The 26,943-nt window shown below is 37.2% G+C and overlaps 1 protein-coding gene across 9 annotated transcripts in view; it reads left to right on the plus strand.

Moving 5' to 3' along the window:
- ANKRD44 (ankyrin repeat domain 44) overlaps positions 1-26,943 on the plus strand; it is a 183,399-nt gene that overhangs the window by 120,850 nt on the left and 35,606 nt on the right. For 4 of the 9 annotated variants that reach the window (XM_032210432.1, XM_032210464.1, XM_032210492.1 and 1 more), the window contains exons 10-17: positions 2,471-2,585; positions 3,775-3,857; positions 6,372-6,489; positions 11,346-11,414; positions 13,582-13,722; positions 18,221-18,301; positions 21,186-21,297; positions 26,841-26,912. In XM_032210432.1, coding sequence (XP_032066323.1) covers positions 2,471-2,585; positions 3,775-3,857; positions 6,372-6,489; positions 11,346-11,414; positions 13,582-13,722; positions 18,221-18,301; positions 21,186-21,297; positions 26,841-26,912 — 791 coding nt within the window. The remainder of the gene's footprint in view (positions 1-2,470; positions 2,586-3,774; positions 3,858-6,371; positions 6,490-11,345; positions 11,415-13,581; positions 13,723-18,220; positions 18,302-21,185; positions 21,298-26,840; positions 26,913-26,943) is intronic. The other 5 variants (XM_032210438.1, XM_032210473.1, XM_032210500.1 and 2 more) reach the window with 3 other exon arrangements.

Genomic DNA, 26,943 nt, shown 5'->3' on the forward strand with positions numbered 1-26,943 from the left:
AGTGGCTGCAGCTAGCCGTGTGGAGATTGAGCGGGAGCGCCTAAGGGCCGCCCAGCTTTCACAGAGCGTGATCTCCACACTTGAGGCTTCACGCAAGGGTTCCACCACTAGGATTTATGATTCCACCTGGTGGGTCTTTGCAGAGTGGTGCTGGGTCTCTGGAGCAAATCCTTGGGAGGCTTCGGTACCGCATGTCTTGGAGTTCCTCCAAGATGGATTGGATAGGGGGCTCTCACATGGCACCCTCGGGAGACAGGTGGTGGCCCTCTCCACAATTATTCGGGGAGAGGGGCTCCTTCCACTTTCCCAAGTCCCGTTAATTAAGAGGTTTTTGAAGGGTGCCGGGAATCTCCGTCCCCCAGTAGTCCACAGGTTTCTGACATCACTACAAGCCTCACTACGGTTCTCCAAGCAATGACAGGAGCACCATTCGAACCTCTGAGGACGGTTGACCTAAAGTTCGTAACCTTTAATGTAGTGTTCCTTGTGGTGGTCACCTCAGCCCGTCGCATCTCTGTACATCAAACACCCTGGGTGGAAGAATATTTCTCTCTCTTTCTCATTCTCTTTAGCTTTTTATCATCCTGTTCTATTCAGAGAAGGAATAGATTGCTGTTATCAGAAGTCTGAATACACCCTTAAGAAAAAAAAATAGGCTCTTATACTAATCCATGGGGGCTAAATATTGTTCTTAGTTTTAGTAACATTTTTAATTATTAAAATATTGAGGATGGTAGGGACCTACAGCTCCCTGCTCAAAATCTTTCTTCAGTTTCATGTGGAACCAAATTGTGTAATAAAACTACAGTAATCTCATTATAGTTTAAGTATAACTGACAAAGCAGTAAAAATACTAGCAAGCCAGAAGCAGATTAATGAATTTCTGAATTTCATTAGCAAAATGTTAGCAAAAAGAAAAGAAAATATACATTGGACAATATCAGTTGGCTAAAAATTCATGGGAAATTCTGCAGATGAGCTAACTTATTTGTCAGATTTACATACTGGTACATTAATTAGAGAAACTTCTAGATTGGTTTTCTGCAAAATGCGTGCGTGCCTAAGTAAAAATGGAGATGGCTAGGACCAGAATCCGTGTTATATAAACTTTTATTGATTCAAATTCACTTTTGAACTTACTGTCTTACAAGTCCTTCCTTTATAATGTATGTTGTAACACATAAGAATTCCAAATATGCACTTAGTTGAACAGGTGAAAATTTACAAGTATTTAAGGGTAATATTTTGTACTACATGTAAATGCAGGACGCATATGCAACATGTTGTTCAAAATGCACAAAAATTGTCAACCTCCCTGAAAACATTCTAAAAGAGCATACTTCATGTTTGCTGCAATAAAAAATATTTTTGGCTGGGGTTAAGGCACAACTTCTGTGCAAAAGCTGAGTTGGATTCACATAAACTTCTTCACTACCTTCGAAAAGATACAACCTAACTCTTGAGGAAGGTATTTGAAGGCCAAGTTTGGTTTTTGCTGTAATTGAGCCTAATCTCACCTGTGACTCTTATTTGGACAGGCATCCTGTCATATTGATTCAAACTATTTTCCCCCTTTTGTCTTGGCACTCTTGATTTCAATTGATAATTTTGTTTCATTTAAGTAAGATATTGTATGAGAAATTAAAATGCCACAGCTTTTCACCTGATAGAATTGTCTTATTTTCTTCTTTGTGAATTGGTCAAGCCCTTCACTGATGGAATTTAGTACTTAATAGTTCATAATGTTCAGCAGGGATGGGTTTCAGGCGGTTCGCAGCGGTCCCTGCGAACCGGTTGGTCGGCGAACCCGGAAGTAAGTAACTTCCGGGAACGCCGAAGGATCCACCCGCCCGCCCGCGTTTCTTACCCAGTTTTGACGAGTTCTGCGCTTCCACGCATGCGCAGAACGCATACAGCGCCTGCGCGATCCTCCAGGAGCAGCTGGAGCATCGCACAGGCGCTAGTACGCATGCGTGCACTGCGCGCGTGCACGAGGATGCCGCCGGCCCCGTTCCAACCGAACCGGTTGGAACAGGGCGAGAAACCCACACCTGATGTTCAGGGAGCCCAACGTGCCTTAATGTGTTATGGTGATCAGGCCATCATATTAAGTCATAAAGTATTCTATTTGTGTGGGTTTGTTAAGGCTTGTTAGCAGTTTTTGTGTACCAGTATCAAAGTTGTATGATAATGCACTTTGGTTGCCCTTTCAGGATATATAGCACTATATCTAATAATAGTGTAGAATTTCTTGATTAGTAATATATGGTATAGTGATTCCATATAAATTCATTGCTAGTGTTTTCATATTTCTATCTCAAATGATATATTGCAAATAGTGAAAATACAGTTGTGTTATATTTTCTACTGGCTGGATAGGTGAAATTCTCTAATCCTTGCAAATAATGTGTTAGTTTTTCCATTAAATTGCACCTTACATAATTTTTTCATATTCAAATGACATATCTAGGAGGTGAAATTGACTGTGTTGATAAGGATGGCAACACTCCCCTCCATGTGGCTGCAAGATACGGGCATGAACTTTTGATTAATACCTTAATAACCAGCGGAGCTGATGCGGCCAAGTAAGTTGCTGAAGAAGTAATATTTCAAATTGTAAAATTATATCATTAATTTTAGAGTGCATCATCACTTTGGATTGGGAAGATGGCCTATTTAGCAATGAGTTGATAATATTTTGTAAATATTTAAGGTGGATTAATGGTTGCTGGACCCTTTTTAATTTGTTAAACCCATTCATTCTGTATGACATCAATAGCTTTGACTGAAGTCCATAGCAAGACAGGATCAACAAATAGTTTACAGTTATAATTAATACACATTAAAATTTATATTTCAACTTTTACCATTTCTATACCTAATATTATAATATGATTGGATTGTACAACTCAGAACTATTGCTATATTTTCTTTCTGGTTAAAAAATACCATAAATGGTTATTATTTGTTTAGATACAGAAAGAAGGTTTAGAAGGATACGATCTACAATATTTTGGGCTTATTCCTGTATGAATTTTAATCCATTACTTTTCTAACTGCTGAAGATAGAAATGAGCATCAGTGAGAGAAAAGGTTTCAGCAATCCAGGTTATCCGCTCAAAATTTCTATTTCATGCTTCAATGACCTGTATGTTGATCAAATAAAACACCTCTGTCAGTGCCTGAGATGTCCAGTGAAGTGAGAATCCGGCTTGGAATCATTAGGTAGACGTCAATGTCAGGATTGGATAATATATCTGGGACCTAAAATGAACATTTGAATTGTTCTTTGTCAAGATCATTTTGTGTCCTTCCAGATTGGCATCCAGAAGCAGAAGATTTGCAAATATAATGCTTGAAGAAGTAAAGTCGAAGGGCGTTATCTGAGATAATTACGTGTAGGGGGATGAAGGAGTAAATAATTAAATTTGACTGATTTATATTCAGATAGGAAATTTTTAAGACGTAACCTGGACATTGTATAATGTTCCAATGAATCCCAGTAGATTATTCCTTTACTTTTACAATCTGTCTGATAACATATTTGTGTGACGGAGATTACAAATTAGTTCTGGAAGGGATTGTTATTTAATAAGCAGGAAATATTTGTAAAGTTTTTCCATATATCACTAGAAAACATATTGCCATCTTATCACTCTGAAATAAATCCAAATGTCCCTATAGCAAATAGATTTAGAAGAGAGACATATACGGAGAGAGGTGTCTACAAACTTTATTTGAAGAAATGTTTATATCGGTTCGTTTGTTCTGCAGATGTGGCATCCATCGCATGTTTCCTTTACACTTGGCAGCACTTAATGCGCATGCTGACTGCTGTAGGAAGTTGCTTTCATCAGGTAAGCAAAAGCAACAGAATGTAAAACTAACCTCGTGAATGTGTCACTAACGTATGTCCGCATACTTAGCAACTCAAGGCCTTACATTTTGTTTCAAACACATGCTGTTGTATGCTTATATGTGCAAATCTATGTGTTCCTATTTGACTGTACATACACTCCTGTTTTACGCATTGTCTGTGTTTAAAGCATGGTGAATGCTGTCCCCTTCTTTAATGACCATAAAGAATGGTAATTCGAGCGCCCGTTATAGGATATTGTACGATTTCTGGAGGAAAAGAGGGAGTGATTTTTGTCATTTGCTGTTCTTTCTGCAGAACCTTGCAAAATCTGCAGGCGGGGGGGACAAGGTGGAGACCAAATCTATAGGTCTTGATTGTGGGTGGAGGAACACCGCTGCAATATTGAACAAGCCTTTGTTAAACCTAAATCCTTTCTATGAATCAAAGGAGATTTTTGTTACCTGGTAATAAGCTGGCTCTTTCTCAATAATTTGCCAGAATGTAAACCAGGTTTGTGTGAATTTTGGTTCTTAGTTCTTCTCACCACCAGGAATTACTAAATTCCCAGCTGCTTCTGCTTATCTCAAGCAAATGACAATGGCTTCTGTCAGTCAAAATAAGGTTAACTTTACATCCAAACCCAAACTGCAAATACTCATAATGTATTTACAATTCTGGCTTGTTAGAGGATTTGCAAATTTTACCACCAATGGTAAGCTTACTATGGCTGATATGTTTCTGATTATTTTTCCATTCTGGCTTATGGGTTTCAAGATAGGAATATCTGTGAAATATGTACTAGCTTGCTTGACTCTTATCTTTAATAAACCAAAATTCTCAACAAATCTTGTTTATTAGTAAGCCAATAGAATCTCTTTTAAAATAGACATATGTAAGGCTATTCCTTTTTTGATTCCCAGATACAAGATAAAAATGTAATGCATTGTATAAACAGGAAATCAATCAGGTTGTCCCCTTTTATAGCCTTCACTTGTTTTGTTACCATATCCTTTGTTGAGAGTTTAATCTTATGTTGAATTTCTAATTTCATTATCACTTGGTTTTTATTTTTGACGTGTGTGGCACTCTGCAGTCCTATAGAAATACATAAATAGTAAACTAGATTAAAGGAGGCTACATACATTTATTTTTTTGTCTCATAAATATTTTTGATGTCATAAATTAGGGCAATTTAATTCGACTGTATAGGAAAACCAAACTTACAGCAAGCAATGCTCAGGGTCGCTGTGTGCAATTTGAACAAGAAGAGAGACATCAGAACTAGCGGCTGTTTTCATTATCCAAGCGCAATATGCTAGTCTTTGATTTTCAAATATCAGTTTCCCATAATATGGGCTATTCCAATTGCTTAACTATTTGCTCTCCAAAATTAGTGAAACAGCTGTCCCTCGCTCTGGCCTACCAACTAGGCCTTGTCCTTCACTGGACAAAATCTACCATCAGTTCTAATCCTTACAAGATGCCTTTCTGTAGAGGGAGCATCTGTTATTTTGTCCATTAATGCTAAAATCAGTACAATACGGCAAAGGAATGATAATGGAAGCTGCTTTTACAAGTACCTTTTTAGACATTTTTAATAAGATAGTCATTGATTGCATTTTCAAATGCCCAATATTAGAGCAGTTGTATTCTCTGGATGGACATGATTGCAGAAGTGTGGGAGACCTATGATGAGTCTCTTTAATCTCTTAGTTCGTTATCTTTGTCATCGTCATTATACTAAGCAAATGATAAATCTAAATTTAGAGCCGCAGAACATCTTAAAGTGAGGCTCAGTTCTTTTTTTATTAGTCACTTCAAACAATTCGTGGCCATGGCCATTTTCCATTGCTCCATCTCTCTATGGCAGAAGCCCCCCCCCTCAACATCTGGTGAAGGAATGAGATGGGGATAATGCAGATAAAGGAACAGACAGAACTCAATTCGACATCCTTGTGAATTCACTATCTGTTGCCTTAAGGGAAATGATAATCATTTCTCCTTTTTTTGCAATTTTACAGAGATGATCCACCCCCTCCTTAATTGTGGATTTTATTAGGTCCTGGCTGCAATGAAAAATGTGCTGCTCTCCATACAAAATATCCGTCCTTTTCTAGAAAGTGATTATTTCCTGTTCCCGTGCAAAATCTGAAGCCATTAGTCAATAAAAACTCTCTTTGATGCGTGCTGAGGCAATTCTTGTGACTTCCTCATTTTCCACACAGAGCTCTCTCTGCCTTCATGCCTGCTGTCACTTCTCTTGAAAGTCTCCTCCTGAAATGCCTGCTGCATGATTTAAATACTTCAATAGCAATGGGGTGGATGTGAAAATAGATTCTTTTTGACTTTATGGTTCTTTTTTTTTAATTTTTCTGTAGCGGCCAAGCTTGAACAGCCGCTGTCCGTTTCCATAACAACCTCTTGCTGACTACAGTTGTGTCTTCATTCTGATTTTTTTTTTCCTGACTAACTGATTTTTCTGTCTCTGCAATGTTTCTTGCGGTTTAACTAGGACAAAAGTATAGCATAGTGTCCTTGTTTAGTAATGAGCACGTGCTGTCTGCAGGCTTTGATATAGACACCCCAGATAAATTTGGAAGGACGTGCCTCCACGCTGCTGCTGCAGGAGGGTGAGTAGTTTTGAAATTACAACTGCAATAGATATATGTAATTTTAGCTCTGTGGTTTCCCTGCAATTTTTTCCCCCAAAGAGAAACAGCAAAATGACACAAAAACTACTGTAATTTATGAGGCCCCTGTTTTGTGTGGAATGCATGAGTTGTGCACACATAAACACAAACCTCACTTTAGAAAAAAAATGCTTTTTGCACATGACAAAACTATGTTTGTTTTGCTTCAGTTAAGTAGATACCATGTTCCCCTGTCACAGACCAGCCTTCCTTGCCCTCAACTGGTTTTTCTTCCATTTTTGGTCATCCATCACACAAGCCCTGCAGTTTATCGTGCTGGAAACCCTATCTGTAAAGATGAATCTTTACAAATTAATGGCAGGTTCTGGCTCTTGCATAAAATGCTTTGATGGGCCAAGTATTGTGGGAACAGATCAAAAGAAGAGATATGAGGCCCAAATTGAGTCACTTCTCTTTTGCCCCTTTTTATCCACTGACATGGGGGGGCGGGCATTGTGCGATCCTTCCCAGGGCCTAGGGGACATTTCTCTTTACCATGAAATAGGGCAGATTTCCCCTAATCATTGGAACAACTTGCCTCGAGAAGTTGTGAATGCCCCAACACTGCAAGTCTTTAAGAAGATGTTGGCTAGCCATCTGTCTGAAACGGTATAAGGTTTCCTGCCCTAGGCAGGGGGTTGGACTAGAAGACCTCCAAGGTCCCTTCCAACTCTGCTATTGTATTGTATTGTAAGGGTTGCCATTCCAGTGTTTTGCAAGGAATTGGCTGCTGTGCCATTAAGGAAAAGCAGGACAGGGACGGTGTGTTCACATCCATCCCTCTACTGAGCCAGAATTCTTTCAGGTTTCTACACTTGCAAATTTGAATTAGCCCAGATAGCAGTAAACACATACATACACACAAACACCCTAAATGGACATGCATTCAATGATAAAAGTTATATTCTAGATTTGTTTACTTTCCTCTCCTAAATGGGTAGGATTTGTCTTCCTTGCACATTCAGGCTAGACCAGACAAGCCCATACTTTGTTCTTTAATATAGGCCAAATTGTAAATTACTGTCCTGGAAAACAGTTGCCAGACAGGAAAGAAAATAAACACTCATAGTTCCTCAGCCAGATCACTCCTTTTAATAGAGTGCGCCTTCCCTTGTATCAAAGGCAAGCTATAAAAAGGAAGGGTGAACCTCTACCATTCTAAAATTTATGCATCTGAAGACTTGTTTTAAGGGATGAGAGAGGGAAAAGCAGGCCACAGACTTCATGGACTGCACAGTAACACAGTTCTTCCAGCCAAGAGCTTGACTGAAGACGAATATGAACTTAATTCCTTTAATTACACTTGAAATAGCCGATGCATCAAATTTATTTCAAGGTTTCTTAACTCATTCAAGAGATCTCTCAGCAGAATGTTCCTCTGCACTTTATAAATGTATTGAAATGATCCAGGGATGTGCTTTTTTTTTATTTTTGGTCTTTTCATACTGTTCCCATTCATCACAGTAGGATGTGTGCAGGATAACTTCATGTCAAAGGGATCTTGCACAAATTAAGCAGTGTTAACATGAACTGAGTGCAATGGTTCTTTCTGAGTGAGATTAAATTTTATTTAAAAAGAATGCTCTTGGTATTCACATTTTTAACTAAGAATTGTCTAAAGGTTCAGGGAAAAATTTCTTTAAGGGTATGTATCATAACTTTGAACATGGATGGGTAGGTATTGGTAATATAGAACAGGGCAATCTCAGTAGATCTGGGGAGGATCAAAGTGGAAAGTATATTCTCTAGCCAGGACAGAAAGAATAGTGAGACTAAGGGACTTCCTTGAGCTATTCAGCAAGACATGTCCTTGCATATATGTGACGGAAACAAGATATCTGAGCTGCAGGTCAGCTCCTTCCTATTCCTGCCTTGCTTTTATTGCAATAAACATACCTAGGACTCCTTTAGATTGAAGCTGTTGTATGCTGGCCACATGAAAGGACAAGTTTGCTGTAATAGTTAAGGTATGGGCCTAGAAATCAAGGAACTGATTCTAGTCCTACCTTAGGCATGAAATCCCACAAGGTTGCTGTTAAGGGGAAAGAAAGAAGGGAAAGGAGTATTATGTATTGTGCTGCCTTGAGTTTTAAACTAATAAAGACCAGATAAAAATACATCAATAATAAATAAAAATGCTAAACATTAAGATGTTAAGATTCAGCTGTGAGCTACTAACAGCTGCTTCTAGGGTTATATTGCTAAATGTATTTTAACTGGAATTAAGCTTCTCTGAACTTTGGTGAGGTGTTCTTCTAAGTATACAGATTTGCTTATGTTGCATCTATCAATGAGATTTAAGTACTATTTTTAAAAATAAAAATACCATTCTGGTTTGAAAACCTGAATGTATCTGGAAGGTGCCAGATTGGAAAAGGCTGATCTAACAAATGATGGATTCTTAACTTAAAATTAAAGTGCTTTACTGTCATAGCAACTTTGACAGGTGTATGTCCACAAATTATTATTTTGTTTTTTTGTTGTTTCAAGCAAAAAAAACCAGCATCCATTATGTTCAATCAGTTCTGAATGTGCAGTGAGTAGTGACTATGAAGTTAAACCTTTACAGTACTGGTTTAAATACGCTCAGATTATTTTTGGAATGTCTTTACCTTTGCACTTGCTAACTTTCATACCACTATATCACGGAGAGGAGAAAAGTTAGAATGTTTGAGTACAGCAGTGAGTCAATATTTGGCCAGTCATAAAATACAGTAATAAAATATTTTTTTCAGAGAGTTGAATTAAAATAATATGCTATACGCATTATTGCCATGGTGTGCATGTCCATCCCTCAGTAGAAGGCTTTTTTTTTGGCCAATTTTAAGATTGTCAAAAAGCCATGGGAAATATGTATTTGGTATACTTCAGGGGTGGGTTTCAACCGGTTCGCGGCGGTCCCTGCGAACCGGTTGGTCGGCGAACCCGGAAGTAAGTAACTTCCGGGAACGGCGAAGGGCCCACCCGCGTGCCCGCGCTCCTTACCTGGTTTTGACGAGTTCTGCGCTTCCACGCATGCGCAGGACTCATACAACCCCTGCGCGATCCTCCAGGAGCAGCTGGAGCATTGCACAGACGCTAGTACGCGAGGACACCGCCGGCCCCGTTCCAACCGAACCGATTGGAACGGAGTGAGAAACCCACCCCTGGTATACTTGTATCATATCATCTTCAATGCTTTTAGAACATATCATTTTATGATTAATAAAGCTTTTGAATAATTTAATTAGAAATTAGCAAGTCTACCTTAATAAGTGAAGCAAGGCTTCTGTTTTTAATAGTGCAGAGCTTGTACATAAATTTAGAAACTGCTTTCAGTTTGAGCCAAATACTTTTTAACCTTGTACAGACTACAATTAAGACAACATATTGGGTTCCCTGTGTGGAGATTTTCACATGATTGTTTCCTTAGAAAATGCTTGATTAGATTTGTAATGCCCAAGTCAGAAACTCACATAGAAAGGTGTGGATTCTGAATCCTTCTTTTCCAAGGACTGATTGCATTGTCACCTAAAATGAGCACTGGTACATTCTGACAAAGGCTTTGTGAACAATTCCTATACATGATAACCAGTACAAATGAGGTTTTAGAGTTTGAGGAAGACATGCTTACACACTGTTTTCTCACTTAATTTCATTTTTATTTATTAAATTTGTTTGATGCCCATCTTACCGTGAGGTGACTGGGTGGCTTACAATGATAAAAAGAAGAAAAAACCCAATGCAATAACATGTATCCAATAAGGATAAAACACTACAAAAATACAAATTAGCTATAACTAAGAAATGGGGAGGGAGGGAGGGGGGGCGTAGGACAACTGGGGGAGAAGTGGGATTTGTTATTAATCTAACAACCACCTCCAGTGTGATATTGCCCTATTGGCCAACTGGCAGAGCCAGGTCTTCAAAGTCTTGTGTGAAGGTCAGGAGGATAGGAAGTAGGAACCAACCTCACTCCAAGGCAGTGGTGGGTTTCCAAAATTGTTTGAACCTACTCTGTGGGTGTGGCCTCCTTTGTGGGAGTGGCTTGCTGCCCATGTGACCGGATGGAAGTGGCTTGCCGCCCATGTGACCGGATATGAAGATGCCGACACTTGTCAGAACCCCCTTAAATTACCTCACACAAAGCACTGGCATGCATAAGAATATGATGTAAACTTGTTTTTTAAAAGGCATCTTTGGTTTGCGTTAAAACAACTTCAACACACGCAATATTCTGATTGCACCACAAACGCAGTAGTCATCCTTACCTTTCACAGAGGCATTGAGTTTTATAAATATGAGCATGATAGCGTAGAATAATCATATCCAAGGACCAGTGGTGGGTTTCAAAAAATGTTGGAACCTCTTCTGTAGGTGTGGCCTGCTTTCCGGGTCCACTGGTGGAACCTCTTCTAACCAGTTTGGTAGATTTGACGAACCGGTTCTACCGAATAGGTGCGAACTGGTAGGAACCCACCTCTGCTCCAAAGGAATAGATGTTCGAAAGGGCCGGCTCTTTTCGTGGACTCCATCAACTGGAATTCCCTGACTGACAGGGTCTGTAGCATGCCTCCTCTGCCAGCACGGGGTGGATGGGTGGGCCAATCCAATTGGGATTAGATGTTTCCTGAAGTGAGCAGGACCCATGTCATGAAGGACTAATTGTTAGTGTTTTACTCATATTTTATCTTGTAGTTTGTTCTTCCCAGTTCCTAAATGGATAACCATGATTTTTAAAAAAAACTTTAGACTTTTTTTCTCATCAGCACTATTTTACTTTATTTATGCATCCTTTTCTTTCTGTATCTTTTCAGCAATGTTGAGTGTGTGAAACTCTTGCAGAGCAGTGGAGCAGATGTAAATAAAAAAGACAAATATGGAAGGTTTGTAACTTACAAAAACTTCAAAAATCAGTGTGGAAGTCTAGATCTTAGTTTTATGATATTGATAATTAACTGAGCAGGATTAAGAGGAGCTCATGCTTGGCTGCCAAACTTCATCTTTGGAAAACATGTAATACTTAATATGTACTACTTAAACATGTAATTCTTAATACCAATAAGTTTCTGGCAAGATCAAGAATATCACATAGGATTTCAGACAATGCTGCTATTGCTCAGTGTCTTATCCTTCTTCGTTTGTGGGATTAGCACTGAATTCAGATGTGAACATTCTCAGTTTGTAATCCTTTTGTCTTTTCCCATCATTTTTCTGTCATATTTTATTCTGAGGAAATCTGTCAGGGAGGGAAAAAATATAATGTTTGCACTGTATCTTTTGACTGATAATGCAGGAGACCTCTGTTTGGCAACAGAGAAATAGGTTGTTTTCAGACTGGGAATCCATGGAAGGATATAAGTTAACTAGTCCTAATCTTTCCTGTCCTCTCATGTCCTCCCCTCCCGTCCCCTCCTAAGTAAAAGTTTGAGATTGTATAATAACGGCAATAATAAATTTACTTATACTATACCAACTAGGTGAAGTGAGAACATAACAAGATAGAATTAAGACTCAGACATGTGACAGCAATGGCTATGTTTATTACTGTATGAGGTTACAACTTCCTTCATAGGAAATAAACCTTTCCTGTCCAAAGTGTAATCCTAAAAGAGACAGATGCATGTTAGATCAATGGTATATTATTTCCCCTTTCCTAATAAGATTTACAAATAGTTTAGTTCAGGGGTGGGTTCCGGCTTCTGCTATTGCCGGTTTGCTCAGGGATGTGCTTTGGGCACGCATGTGCTTTATGCACAATAGTTTTTAAAATGTGCATGCGCAGAAGCAAAAAACAGAATGGCTCATAGAAATGGTTCGGGGTTGAGGGAGACCGAGGTTCTACCTACTCGGTCGAACCGGGCCAAACCAGTAGGAACCCACCGTGGCACGACAAAACCGCGGTCCACTAAAGCGCGCCCGATTAAAGCGCGTCGCTGATGTCATCAGCAGTGCGACAACAGCGACCGCGGAGAAAAAAGGTCGCTTTAAAAAGGGCGCTTTAAAAAGCGCTTTGAAAGCAAGCCGATTCACGTTAAGGTAAGGGTTAGGGTTAGGGTTAGGTTAAGGGTTAGGGTTATGTTTAGGGTTAGGTTAAGCGTTAGGGTTAGGTTTAGGGTTAGGTTAAGGGTTAGCGTTAGATTTAGCGTTAGGTTAAGGGTTAGGTTTAGGGTTAGGTTAAGGGTTAGGTTTAGGGTTAGGGTGAGGGGATAGGTTTCGGGGGGTTAGGTTTAGGTTTAGGGGTTAATTTTAGCTTTAGCGCTCACAGCGTGCTTTTTTCGTCGCGCTGTGATGACGTCAGGTACGCGGTTTCGTCGAGCGCGCTTTAGTCAACCGCGGTTTTGTGGTGGAACCGGAACCCACCTCTGGTTTAGTTCTATATCATTTTGTACCAGAATTCATCTGTATGGCTGCCCAGAAATAATAATTCAGTATAAAAAAATTAAGTGTAGAATAGACCATTGCTCTGTCTCTGTCATTATTTAAGTATCTGAATCAGAGTTGTTTTAAAAAGAACCTTTCTTCTAGTCACTCTGAGTTATCCCTTATATTTCTGCACTTTAACCAAGCAACTTTTAGACATCTGGAAGAGGAAACAGTGCACTTACCCTACTTTCTGAAAGTATTTTCCCCCTAAATTAAATCATTAATTTTTCACTGGGCTTGTAGTAGAGGCCATATGAGTATCTTGTTTTCTAACTACAATAATGACAACAGCGTAAATATCTATCTGTACAATATTTTCCTTTGTAACAAATCTTACTTATTTTTACAATAAGCCAGTGATTTATTATGGTTTATTCTTTGTTTTTTTTAGTTAGCTGAATAGCACTTCCTACCCTTTTTGTTTGTTCACTTCTTAGCCATTTCTTCTGTACTTATTTCAAATCTTCACAGAAAAAGAAAGAATATGTTCTGCACTCAATTAAATGCTGCTGTTGTATCTCGAAATGGATTCTCCCTATAGTAATGTTGCTGTCAGAAATAGTTAGCATAATCATATCCTGTTTCTCAAGTAGTGTCTTGGCTAATATGTTTCTATTTATTTTTCAGGACACCTTTGCACTATGCAGCTGCAAATTGTCATTTTCAATGTATTGAGATGCTGGTAACCGCGGGGGCCAATATTAATGAAACTGATGACTGGGGACGAACAGCTTTACATTATGCTGCAGCCTCAGACATGGACAGAAAGTAAACAAGCTTATTTGTATTCCTTGTTTCTAATTCGTTGCTAAGTTGGTGTCATTTCTGTTCTCTTCATCCAGCAATCTCATTGAAGCAAAAACTCTCCTTTGAATCAAATACCTCTTTAATGTCCCAGCTGCTAGAATTGCTTTCAGTAACTACCTGCTCCTCCATACTGAGTTACTTTTGCAATTTGCATTGTTTCTTCCAAGTTGCTGGTTTCTGCGTGAACCAGCTTCAACTTCTTTATATTTTACTCCCTTGTTTGTATTTATCTTGCTACTGGTTTCACCTGGGCAGATGCGGTATATGAATGTTTTGTCTGCTTTCCAAAGTGTTAGAAAGACTACTGAACAAAAAAAAAGCTGCCTTGTTTTGTCCAATTGCTATAAACTCCTATTGACTGGCATTCTTAAGGCTTTCCCCGCTGAATATTAAATTTTCTTGAATTAGAGGAGACATTCAGAAAACTCTTATCATATAAGATGTAAAATAGTATTAAGTTTCAAGCCATGGGATGAAAGCTTGGAAGGAGCATGACGTTACAATGGAGTTAAAATATCTTCTTTATATTCTTAATGCTCCTGATCCCTATGATTGAATCTCTAAATTTTCTTTTAGTCTAAGTGAAAGTTGAAATTATAAGCATGTTGTGTTCCATTCTATGCCAGAATATTTCTGGCTTTGATGCTCATTTCGTAATGTAGTTCTTTATATCAGATGCATAAGATTTCTTGCAAAAAAAAGATTCTTTAAAATGGCAACCTTAAATGAAGTATTTCTCTATAAACTAGTTCTCAAAACATAAATATCCTATAATATGTGAAACAATTTCATCAAATTCTGAAGAAATAGTTTTCTTTTATGAAGAAACTTAGGGAATAGAGAAAATTTATAATTTCATGCATTGAAGGAGTAAATATGTGTATTGACACCATTTGCAAATGTGGACAGCTGCATACAGTCTCTTCTGTCCTTATAAACTTACTGTTTTTGGTATCTGTATCTGATTTATAATTACATGCAGGCGGTCTGCCATGTTAATGTATCAAATAGACCTTATGAAATGAACCTTTACTTAATTAAGTATGCCTTAAGAAAAATACTTAGTCTACCCTAAATATATTGTGAAAGGAGTTTTGGCTTCAGTTAAAAGAACAATTCTACCATAGTAAGTGGATGAGTAGTATAGCTCATGTGTTCTTTATTCTTCCCTAGTTTCATTAGCCAAGACCCCAATTATTCTCTCCTATGCTGATGTGAAGTATTCTCCAACCTCCTAAAGGACCTAACAAACAAATCTTTTTATCCCAATGTCAGCAGAACTTTACTGAGCAAACACGCACACATCCTGGCATATATACAGACACGGACACAGACATACACACACACACACACACACACATGATAAAGGAGGAGAGCCTGTGGCTTAGTGGCTAATATAACTGCCTAATATGTAATACAGCCCAGGTTCGATTCCCAGTAAGGGTATGGCTAGCTGATGAGAGCTAAATAGCTTGAAATAGTTCTATACTAATCTCCCTTTATTTATCAGCACAAATGCTATATATATGTATGTGTATATGTATATGTATATGTATATGTATACGTATACACATATACATATACATATACGGTTCCACCACAAATGTGCGAACGACAAAAGCGCACCTGACTAAACTGCGGTGACAAAACCGCGCCGACAAAACCGTGCCGACGAATGAGTGCTGAAGCGCGCCAACAACAGCGCGCCGACAGAAGCGCGCTGTAACCCTAAACCTAACCCTAAACCTAACCCTAAACCTTACCTTAACTTAAATCGCGCTTCTGTCGGCGCGCTGTTGTCGGCGCGCTTTTGACATCACGGTTTTAGCGCCGCGGTTTTGTCGGCGCGCTTTTGACGTTCGCGCATTTGTCGGGTCACGACATATACATATACATATATATATACACATACATACACACACACACACACACACACACACATATATATATATATATATCACATGTGTGAGTGCAAATACATTGTTAATTAGAAAACTGGAATTGGAAAGAATCTTCTGGGGCTCAGCCAAGATTTGTGCTTATGAAGCAGAATAGATTCATGATTTGATCATATTTAAATAATGATAAACTTCATGCACACTTGCCTCTGTTCTGAGAGCAAGTAAGAATATCTTGAACTCTGGGGAAAGGCTATAATTGAATAGCTGGTTTCTTTGAAGCTATGAATTTTCATACAGTTGAAGTAAAAAAAAAACCTAGGATCATCTCTCCCATTTGGTAGCCTGAGTTCAATATAATTTAAACTTAAGATCATAAAAATTCCCTGGTGGATCATACTACTGTGTGCCATCAAATTCATGACCTTTTCTCCATTAGAAAAATGTTTAAATCGTGATAAAAAGATTTATTTGAAAAGTGTGTGCCTGAAGGCAGAGAATTATGATGAATGACAGAGTCAACCTCAATCCCTTTTAGTTTTCATTATTGAAAAATAAAGTCATGCATAAAAAAAGAAACCTAGTTTAGCATAATATTACTTGGAGCTGTCTTGATAAAAAGATTGATTTAGAAAAAAAAATAGCTGTTTTAATTCTAAGAGCTACACTGTTGTGCAAACAGTGACACTGAAGGGACATATACAGTATTAATTAAACTTTTAAGGTTGATGGGAGAACTGATTTAGTAATGAGAAAAATAATGTATATTAACCAGATATACAGCCAGTCAACATGTAAAAATTCCATGTTACATCATTTTCCAAGTAGTTTGGGTAGATCTGTGAAATCTAATGAAATAATGTCTCACGCATCCATGATATTTATTTGTATTGTCTTTTGAAGGTAACATTATGTGTGAAATTATTTATAATGCTTTAAACCATCAATCAAAGCCTCTTTCCACATATTGCAAATTTTCTATTTGCGTGTACAGTTGTACACGTAAATTAAAATACCACCTATATTTCTATAATTGCTTGTATTTATTCTCCATCACTGTGAATACACACATGTGGTGTTTGGTCATTTAGATTTTTTTTTTTTTGCCATTTTCAGTATTGTTTTTGCTTTAAAATTAAAAATTAACAAATCAGTTTCAGAAGAATTTAAATGGACCACGATGTTTTCGTTAAACATTTGAGAGAAACCATGGCAATGTTTTCTTACCGTTGTTATCTCATTTGTCGGTTACAAGTTAAATGGATACATAAAAAGGTTTCTTCATTGAAGAAGAATATGACTATAATAATGGGCAAACTGACATCATCATCATCAGGATGAATTGATAATGTAATGCATTGCTATGATAGCAATTATGAAGCCGTAGGCCTCATGCCTCCTTCAGTGAATTAGATCTTAGTTTGTGCTCGCGTAAGAAATGGTGTGTGGATTTAGAGAGGAGGAAACTATGACTGTCATTGTTATTTGATCTGATCAGCCATTGTGTGTCTTTCATCTATACAGGTAGTCCTCGACTTACGACCATAATTGAGCCTAAAATTTCTGTTGCTAAGTGAGAAATTTGTTTTGCTCCATTTTATGACTTTTCTTGCCACATGTGTTAAGTGAACCACTGCAGTCCTTTAATTAGTAACATGGTTGTTAAGTGAGTCTGGTTCCCCCATTGACTTTGCTTGCCAGAAGGTCGCAAAAGATGATCACATGACCTCAGGACACTGCACCGTCATAAATATCATCCGGTAGCCAAGCATCCAAATGTAAAGCACATGACCATGGGCATGCTGCAACAGTTGTAAATGTGAAAAATGGTCATAAGTCACTTTTTTCAGTGCCCTTGTAAGTTTGAATGGTCACTGTTGTAAGTCAAGGACTACCCGTACTTTTGCCAATGGGAAAATAATGTCTTTAAAATTGAATACTACTTTTATACCCTAGTATTCCCAACAACTTTTTTTTTATTACTCCACTGTCTTCTGATATTGGTGTCACAGCTAACACCAATTCATATTGTTCCTACATTGAATTAAACATGATTGCAATTTCTGCCACTGCAGAAGCCTTTTAGGAAGAGTCTAGATTGGAGAAAATTGTGGAGAAGTTGAAAACATAAGTAGTATTTGTGTAGAGTATCCAATAAAACATTCCTTCTAGATGGGATACGCTACTTTCTCTATGGAAATATGGAGCTTCGTGGAGACTTTTATCTTTGAAATTATAAAGCTGAACCAACATTTAGGACGAGGTTGGAATTGGTGAGGAAAACTGTATCGAGCCATGATGAGCTGAAATGATAAATATCAGAAAGCAGTTATAAAAAATATTGTAGCTGAATGTGATGCTGTGATGTAGAACGAGGAGGACCCTAGAAATACTTCCCATTTCTGAGTGCTCTTTATGACTCCTGCCATGTGCCAATCTGTGAAACGTTTATATTAAAAAGTTTCCTGGTAGCACTCATAAATGTATTTACTGCTTGAAGTGAAACGATAAAGAGTAGTTTATACCACAGAATCTCAAAATGAGTTGCCTTTTTCATTCAGAAAGAATATTTTGGGTAACTCCCATGAAAACTCTGAAGAAATTGAGAGATCCAATGAAAAGAAAGAAAAAGAAGCTGCATTGTAAGTTTGGTATCAGTACAGCGCTTTGACCCCATCTCTGCATTATGCTTCTCCTTCTGTGGGTTGCAGTTATGTCCATTCCTTAGTTTTGTTCTGTGTCTCTGTTTACTGCTGGATTTGACATCTAAAACCCTAAAATGCTAACCGTAGGGTTCTTGTTTATTGATGTAGATATATGTTTACGTGTACTGGCACATTTCATATTTCATTATTTTAAAAAGTTGTGTAGCATCGACAAAATGACAAAAGGAACACCATGACACAAGCACTGTTCCTTTCATACATGCATGGCATTGCTTACAGTTTGGGGGAATAATATTGCTTTAATCATTTTCACTGAACAGGAATCACTTATTCACCTAAATTGTTTACCATCCGCTAATAAAAGTCCATCTTGTTTGGGTTGAGGCTAGATTTACTGGCTTTTATCCAATAAACCCCATTACTGAAGGGTTACACTGACTAATCTACCTGAAACTGATAGGGTGCTACAGAACGGCAGGCTATCAATAAGTTGATGGGACTTTATTAAAAACTTCATATGATCTCCCCCAGCAGTTTAATGTAAACATTGAACAGTTATAGCACCAAACCATTTAAACAATATAGCCTTGAGCAGAAATTCCGCAGTAGCATTGTCTAGAGATAGACCTAACTCAGTCTCTCCAAAATAATTCATTGTATTAGAAACACTTGAAAGGTCCTGTAGAATTCCACATTTCTCTGCTTGTAAAGAGAGGGGATTATTCCACCACCTAATCAAGACACATTTAGTGCCAAGACCACTAAGTCCGAGGCCAAAGTTTACTTCTGTTAAAAATCCATTTTATTCAAGGTTGCCTGGAACTGATTATCTACCAACAGCTCAAGCATCCTTCCCAAAAAGATGTTTGCCTGCTTTCTTTAATTAAAATTGTAGCCTTCCTGCTTTTAAGAAGAAATGTATAAACATCTGGATCTAGCTAAACATTCCCTTTCTACTACCCGAATAAGCCATGAGAAGCAAAGTTTGAGCAAATAAATGCCTGTTTGAACTCTCTGCAGTTCCTTGAACACATTGTTATGCCTTAAAGCACTCCTGGACTCCTCTACTATCGAATTGCCAAAACTGCAGAATCCAAATCAAGACAATTACAATAAATTTTGCCCTCAAAGGATCTTGGTGGCATGTCACACAGTGGTGGGTTTCAAAAATTGTTGGAACCTACTCTGTGGGTGTGGCCTCCTTTGTGGGAGTGGCTTGCCGCCCATGTGACTGGATATGAAATTATGAATTAGTACTTAGTTCGGTCCAAGTAGCTATTCAGAAACTCTGGCATTGAAGCATGCAAGTCTTAAAGCTGTCAAGTTACAAGATCCTTGCCAGTGGTGGGTTTCAAAATTTTTTGGAACCTCTTCTGTAGGTGTGGCCTGCTTTCCGGGTCCACTGGTGGAACCTCTTCTAACCGTTTCGGTAGATTTGACGAACCGGTTCTACCGAATAGGTGCGAACTGGAAGGAACCCACCTCTGATGTCACATGAAACAACCTTAGGTTCTACATTCTTCTCTTTAATGAGAACTCAGGAGGTTCCAAATCACTTGGAGAAGTTCCACTGGATATCACTAAGAGGATAGAGTGATGGCGGGAAAATGTAATAATGACATCTCAAAAAACTTTGAAATGAGCTTTGCTGCAGGTGTCTCTCTACTTATTTCAGCTTGGTATATACCAAAGATATAGACGAAGTAGTTCACAAATAAACATTTACTGTCTGTGCCAGAAAATTTCCCTTTATGTTAACTGGAATCCATTAATTTTCAGAATCATAATCTTAACTCTAACAGATTCCCCATCCCTACAGCAAGTAATAATTGATAGACATCTAAAAATCTCAGCAGATCTGACTTTTGCAGATTTAACATCCCCTAATTTCAAAGTGCTATACTCCTTCCTCCAAACCCCACCCCAGAAGTCCATAGAAGGTTGTCTACAAGTGTTGACCTAGTTATGTCTATGTATGTTTGTGTTTTTAAAGATTTGTGTGTGTATGTGTGTGTTAGCTATTGTTGTAGCCTTTTAATAAGGCTTGACGATTGGTCCTGTTGTCTTTATGTCAAGAAGGTTGTAATAAATACTGTAAGGAAAATCTTTCCTTCATAAACTTGATACTTAGAGTTGGTATATTTTTCTGATTATTGCTGTAGCTTTTGTTATATCAATAACCAATATCTTGAATATACATAAAAGTGATGTATCAAATCTCTGACATAAAGAGTTTCCTTTAAAAAAAGGAAACAATAAAAGGAAAGGAAACATAATAAAAACAGTTGACATTAAAAATTTAGTAATTATTGGAAACTATGTTAGACTCCAAAATCCAGAATAGTTTCTTCAGTTTGAATAGCTGTATAGCAAATAACATTTCAGCAGATAGTCATTGAAGAGCTAAAGCAACAAAAAACATTTCTCATTATCACTATATGGTTATTTGAAACACAAAAGCTGTATCTGGCTGTATAGATAACAACTCTTATTGCTGCACATTGGAACCCTCAGTTGAGAAGAATGTAATTCATATCTGGTTAATCTCAAGCATAAGAAAACATATTTAAGATGTGGTTAATTCACTCATAGAAACAAAACATTATAGAAAATGGTATATAGTGGGAATGCTTTTAATTGGATCTTGTAGCAAGTATGTAACTTCCAGGCCATTCCTATTGTACAAAATCCCAGTGAATATAGTAGAACTGAAGATTCAACAGGTACAGGATTCTGTTAAGTAGAAATAAAAAGTTAGTATTACACAGTTTTAACATGACAGTGAATGTTTATCTCAGTATCCATCATTACATATAGTTAAATGGTAACATTTTGGTTTATGTTTCTAAACAATCCATAGGTGTCTAGAATTTCTTCTTCAAAATGAAGCAAACCCTTCAATCCAAGATAGAGATGGCTATAATACAGTGCATTACGCTGCTGCTTATGGACACAGGCAGTGTTTAGAACTGGTGAGTAGGCCTGAAACAGTGTTGAAATGCTGCATTGCAAATGTCACTTCCAAACAAAACATATTCTTAATTTTGCAGAGCTATTACCATTATTCTTTGACACTGAACAATGTTATGTTTGTAAATTTGCCCAGGAATATGGCTACGCAGGAGAGGTACAAGTATTTTCATTACTTTACTACTTCAACATAAAGTTGATAGAGAAGCCAAGCATAATCAGAATTAAGGTGTGAAATTCTTCTGGATTGCAAGTTCAGAAGCCTGTGGAATATGTAGTGATGAGAAGATGAAAAGGGCACGCACTTGCCATGATCAAAACAGTCTTCCTCTGGGATATGCACTGAGGGTGCAATGGCTGAAAATGTTTGGGACTAACTTTCTTGATGGCCTACTCAATATTTGCTATGCATTGTTTGAGAACACCCTTGTTAGGACAGATATCAAAGTAAGCTAATAATTTCTCAAGAAAGTCCTTGGTACCATTCAACTCCTAATTTTTCAAGAAAAGTCCAATCATTATGAGTTGTTATCTTAAAGGAATAGTTTTTTTCAGAAACTCTTGCCATACCTTGCATGTATCTGAGTTTATGCATTGTAACGCATCCAAGCAAATATCAGCTCCACCATATGCTGTGCAACTACTTTGTTAAGTTTGTTACTATCATTGTAGCCAACAAGTTTCATACCTGCATTTATTTAAGTTCCCCATAGCAATATACAGAACTTGGTTGTGTCGTTATTTTGCAGAAGTTGATCCATAGGAAAGCAGAAATATTTAAAGCTATTAAATTTATAGTTTTTTGGCAATTTTACAACTTGGAGTTCCTTTTTATTATCATAGTTCAAAGTCTTTACTTTTAAAATAAGCATGCTGACTTGACTATCTATCAAATGTCACAGTCCAAAAGTAAAAAAAAAAGTAGTTGTGCTGTCATAACTATCTCAGAATGAAAAGGAATGACAAGATTCTTGAGATGTCAACAATTCATAAAATATGTGAATGACAGAACTAGGTACTAATGGATAAGTGAGCATTACAGTAGTCTGCTTTTACTATGTTAAAATCTGTTTCATTTTACAATGAATTCATTCTTGATTCTTCTAATTCTTTTGAACCCTTAGTGATCAGCAATAGTACGTTCAATAGTATATGACAGTCGTAAGATGATGGGTTTTCTTTAAAGATAACCAGCATCTTGAATTGCACCCAGAAACTGTATTAGCCAATGTAGCTCACGGAGCAATGGTGTCACATAGGCATTCTGAGGTGTGCCCATTACTCTTTGCATCTCTGCATTTTGGTCTAGCTGTAGTTTCTGAGTAGTCTTTAAGGGTAACCCCCATTGAGAAAATTCATTGTCCAATTGTGAGATCACAAAGGGGTGCTTGATTATATGGAGGATCTCCTGAACTAGGCACAAGTGCAAAGCAATAGCAATAGCAGTTAGACTTATATACCGCTTCATAGGGCTTTCAGCCCTCTCTAAGCGGTTTACAGAGTTAGCATATCGCCCCCACAGTCTGGGTCCTCATTTCACCCTCCTTGGAAGGATGGAAGGCTGAGTCAACCTTGAGCCGGTGAGATTTGAACCGCTGAACTGCAGATAACAGTCAGCTGAAGTGGCCTGCAGTACTGCACCCTAACCACTGCGCCACCTCGGCAAAGACAATGCCTTAGGCTTTGATTAATCTCTGCAAAGGCCTTCTTCACCATAGTTGCCATTTTGAGCAAGAAATGTGAATCCAAGAAACTTCCCACATTGCACACTAGTTTCAAATGGGGAAGTACACTCCCATCCAAGCAGAAGACAGAAAATTCCCAGAATTGGGGAATCCAAATACATTGTCAAGATAGAGCCTATGTCTGTTTCTCCCCACCAAACCTGCACACCCTCAAACATTAGGAGAGAACATCAACAGGGGCTTAGGGAAAAACCTCCAACTAGGTATCAACAATATATTGATGGTACCAGACCCTCAAATAGCTCCAAAACCTTCAGCACATCAACCCCTTCATGAAGTTTCAGATTTTACAACTACCCCTATTTATGACTTGAAAATAATCTAATGCTACTTCAATTAATAGTACTGTGAATAACAATATCCATAGTTATATTGATACAATATATCAACAACAATAGCAATAGTGGATAGTCCCGGGATTGAAACTGACTACTTTGTGGAATGTTGCCCTAAAATGATAGATGACCTCTCCCAACTATTTTGTATAGATGTTAAAACAGAAGGGTAAGAACATTAAGCCCCAAGGCTCATCACTTATTAATGCTTTAATATGCATACTCTCAGATACACTAATTTGTTTGATTATAGTTGCAGATCAAACACGGAGGAGTCATAGTCATAATTGTACTCCCCAAAGGCACATTATTCCTTTTTCAAATGTGTCAATAAATACTTATTATGATCTAATATGGAGCCAGTTTAGGCTGACAAATCCTATTGCCTGGAGGTATTTATATAAAAACTTGGCAAAAGCATTTTTCCAGGACATCAATTTTAATAGAATCACATAAAATTATAGAAAATCCCCATGGTAATTTATCTTCAATTAGCATGAAGAACTAAGTTTGTTAAGAGCTAGAAAATCATTAGCAGGTTATTTGAAGTTTCATTTTCTTTTTAGTAAATTTGTCATTGCCTCTTTTCTTGCTGTGTGCAGCTGAAGAGCTCTTGAGTGTTAAGTTTGTGTTTATGCTTAACATTACAACAGATTTCAGTATTTTCAGCAGCAAGCCAATTAATCTTTATTTGCCTGTGTCTCATCTGCTTTCTGATTAATAGCTTGACTGTATTTCTAAAAATGCTTCCAAATCTTGATTTTTCCACTCATGAAAAATGACTATCTCTATCCTTTTTTTTTTCACTCTGAAATTGTCTTGTCACTTTGTATTAAAAAAAAAAAGATTTATAGTGTTTTCATGTTGATCTTTGGGTCAACATGAACTAGGTCATATTCATAGACTGTGATAAAAATAATCAGAAATAATAAAATTAGTTTTTTTATTTGAAAGGCCTTTTGAAGAATGAGCAGCAAAGACTGAGAACAGAATTAGCAGACATTTTATTTTTAGAGTTTATGCGCCTGAGATTAATACAGTCATAGCTCATGAAACTGAAAACACACCGTCGCAGTACTATGCACTGGCAAAATCTAATAAAATCTATTGCAGCTGTCGCCGAGGTCTCTTTCTCTTGACCTCTTAACTGAAACAGTTAAAAGAATGTTTAAAAGGCAATGGCATCCCCCTTCCAATGAAGGTGGCAGCTTGTCTCTCTCACCCAGATTGAAAAGAAATGTACCGTAGTGACAGTCAGCATTCCACCCAAACTGTTCAGTTCAATTATCATTCCATGTGTCAGTACACTGCACACACTCTAGTTGGTGTCACGCAGGCAACAGTGTGTAGCCTCTAGATTAGTATTCTTATCTTGAATAGAATAGTGTGAGTGTGCTTGGGGTGAACAGGGCTGTGACTGAATTCATGATATCCTGGACTAAATTGGCTAAATGTGCTGATATTATCCTTACCATGCGTATGGAATTTGCACCTGGCACAGAATACAATTGTGTTAGGTAATCTGATAAACTGCTCTACAAGTGAAAAGTACTAAGAATGTGATCAAATCAAATCTTTATTACATTGTAATCCAGCATAAAGTAGGTCGGATACAATCAGTTTAAGGAAGATTCATAGGATTAAAAAGCATAGAAGATATATCGAAGTCTAATTTAAAAAGAAAAAAAAAATCCTAAACATATATATCATGTTACGTATATATAAAACAAGAGTCTAAAAAAAAATCTAAAGGGGTGGAATCCAAAAATATATATGTTCCGCTACATTTACCTAACGTTGCTATTCTTCCAGATTTGTAATATGTGTGAAATTAAAGAAAAATATTATCAATGAAACTTAAGGTTAAGGAAAAGAATACATAGTTCTGAATGTAAATTAATCAGATTTTGTGGAGCAGACTTGATGAATAAATCCTTGTGGAGTGATGAAAAGGCTAAAATCATGTCCAAAAATATAAATTAGTATAATCTAAATTGTTCTAGTTGTATATGAAGTAGAAATCCATAGGTTGGTGATAATTGCATATTGTATTCCAGTAAATGGCAGTAATATAATAACCATAATAGTTTTGGGGGGAAATTACAACATTCAAAATTACAATATTTTGAATGAATGCAATATGCTCAGGCATTAATAACCATGATATTATTATCCACATAAACGAACAATTGCTGCAAAAAACAGTGAAAGTTTTATAATGTGTATGTAGACAAAAAGATAATTACAAAGAATGAAACAAAAAAAATCAAATTACAGTTAAATGTTAAAAGTCAGACAAAATAATTCGGAGAGAAATAAAAAATTGTTTTGAAAGTACACGCGCAGGCTAAACAAAGTGCTTTCATCAGAATGTGTGACATTAAAAATAGAATACATTTTGTGATTAAATGATTTAGGATGAAATTGAAGTGAAAGAATAGTGAAAGGAGTTAGAGATTTATGATTTGTTATTCAGTAAATTATTGAGAAATGCATGATTTGTAGTAAACATTAGTTAATTTGTGTGATGCAGTAAAAAGAATGTGAATCTGAAAAATTAATGTATCAATTGTACCTAAATAATTAAAAATGAGAGCAGATTGATGACTTTGTCCCTAAGATGGGACAATTGTTGGAAAAAGAGGACATATAAAAATAATGGATAATATGTGGTCTGTTGTAAGGAATGAAAATTTATCAAAAGCAATACTTTTTATTTATAAAAGAGTGCTTCTGGACTTGTTTTCTGGAAGTAAGTCAACTGGGCCTGGGATGTCAGGAGAAATCTAAAAATAGTTGACTACAAAAAACAATAAAACATTGAGTCAAGAAGATCTGACTGACTGAAAGTAGATTAAAAGGCAAAGTGAGTAAGCACTACAGAAGAAATGTTTTGAAAGGTTCTAGTTAGAAAGAGAATGAATGAGTATATAATTGAATGGATGAAGAGAAAGGAAAAAGAGAGGAAGCCATAATTGTTGTTGATATGATTTGGAAAAAGAGGTGAAAAATTTCAAGAACAAAAGATAATTAATAACTGAAAACCAGTTTGGTCTAAAGTGCTGATCTAGAAACTGGAAGACAGTGAGGTCTTCTTTTGACAAGTAAAGGCCAGTCATCCTCAGCCAACCTGCCTCACACGGTTATTGTTGTGGAGAAAATAGGTGGGAACATTCTGTATCCAGCCTTAAGTTTTTAAAATAAAGATGTGATATAAATGTTGCTGTTACTATCTTCCTTGCAATCTCTGCATAACTTCTCAGATGTTCTGAGAAATCCCCAGTGTTTCAGAGCAAATTAGAAGACAGGAAAAGTTTTAGGGAAGAACAATTCACAAAAATCAATTCCCTTCCATCTAAGTGTAGTGTCTCTTATTAACTCAGGGGACATATGTTAAATATACATGTTATGTACTTTACCTCTTCACCATAGGTATAAATAATTTCCTTCTTTTGTTTGTTCTAGCTTCTGGAGAAAACAAACAACTTTTTTGAGGAATCAGATTCAATATCAGCAAGAAGTCCTTTGCATTTAGCTGTAAGTATAGGTTGGGCGAAATGCTGTTCTA

Source organism: Thamnophis elegans, chromosome 1, assembly GCF_009769535.1.
Source record: "Thamnophis elegans isolate rThaEle1 chromosome 1, rThaEle1.pri, whole genome shotgun sequence".
Taxonomy (NCBI): domain Eukaryota; kingdom Metazoa; phylum Chordata; class Lepidosauria; order Squamata; family Colubridae; genus Thamnophis; species Thamnophis elegans.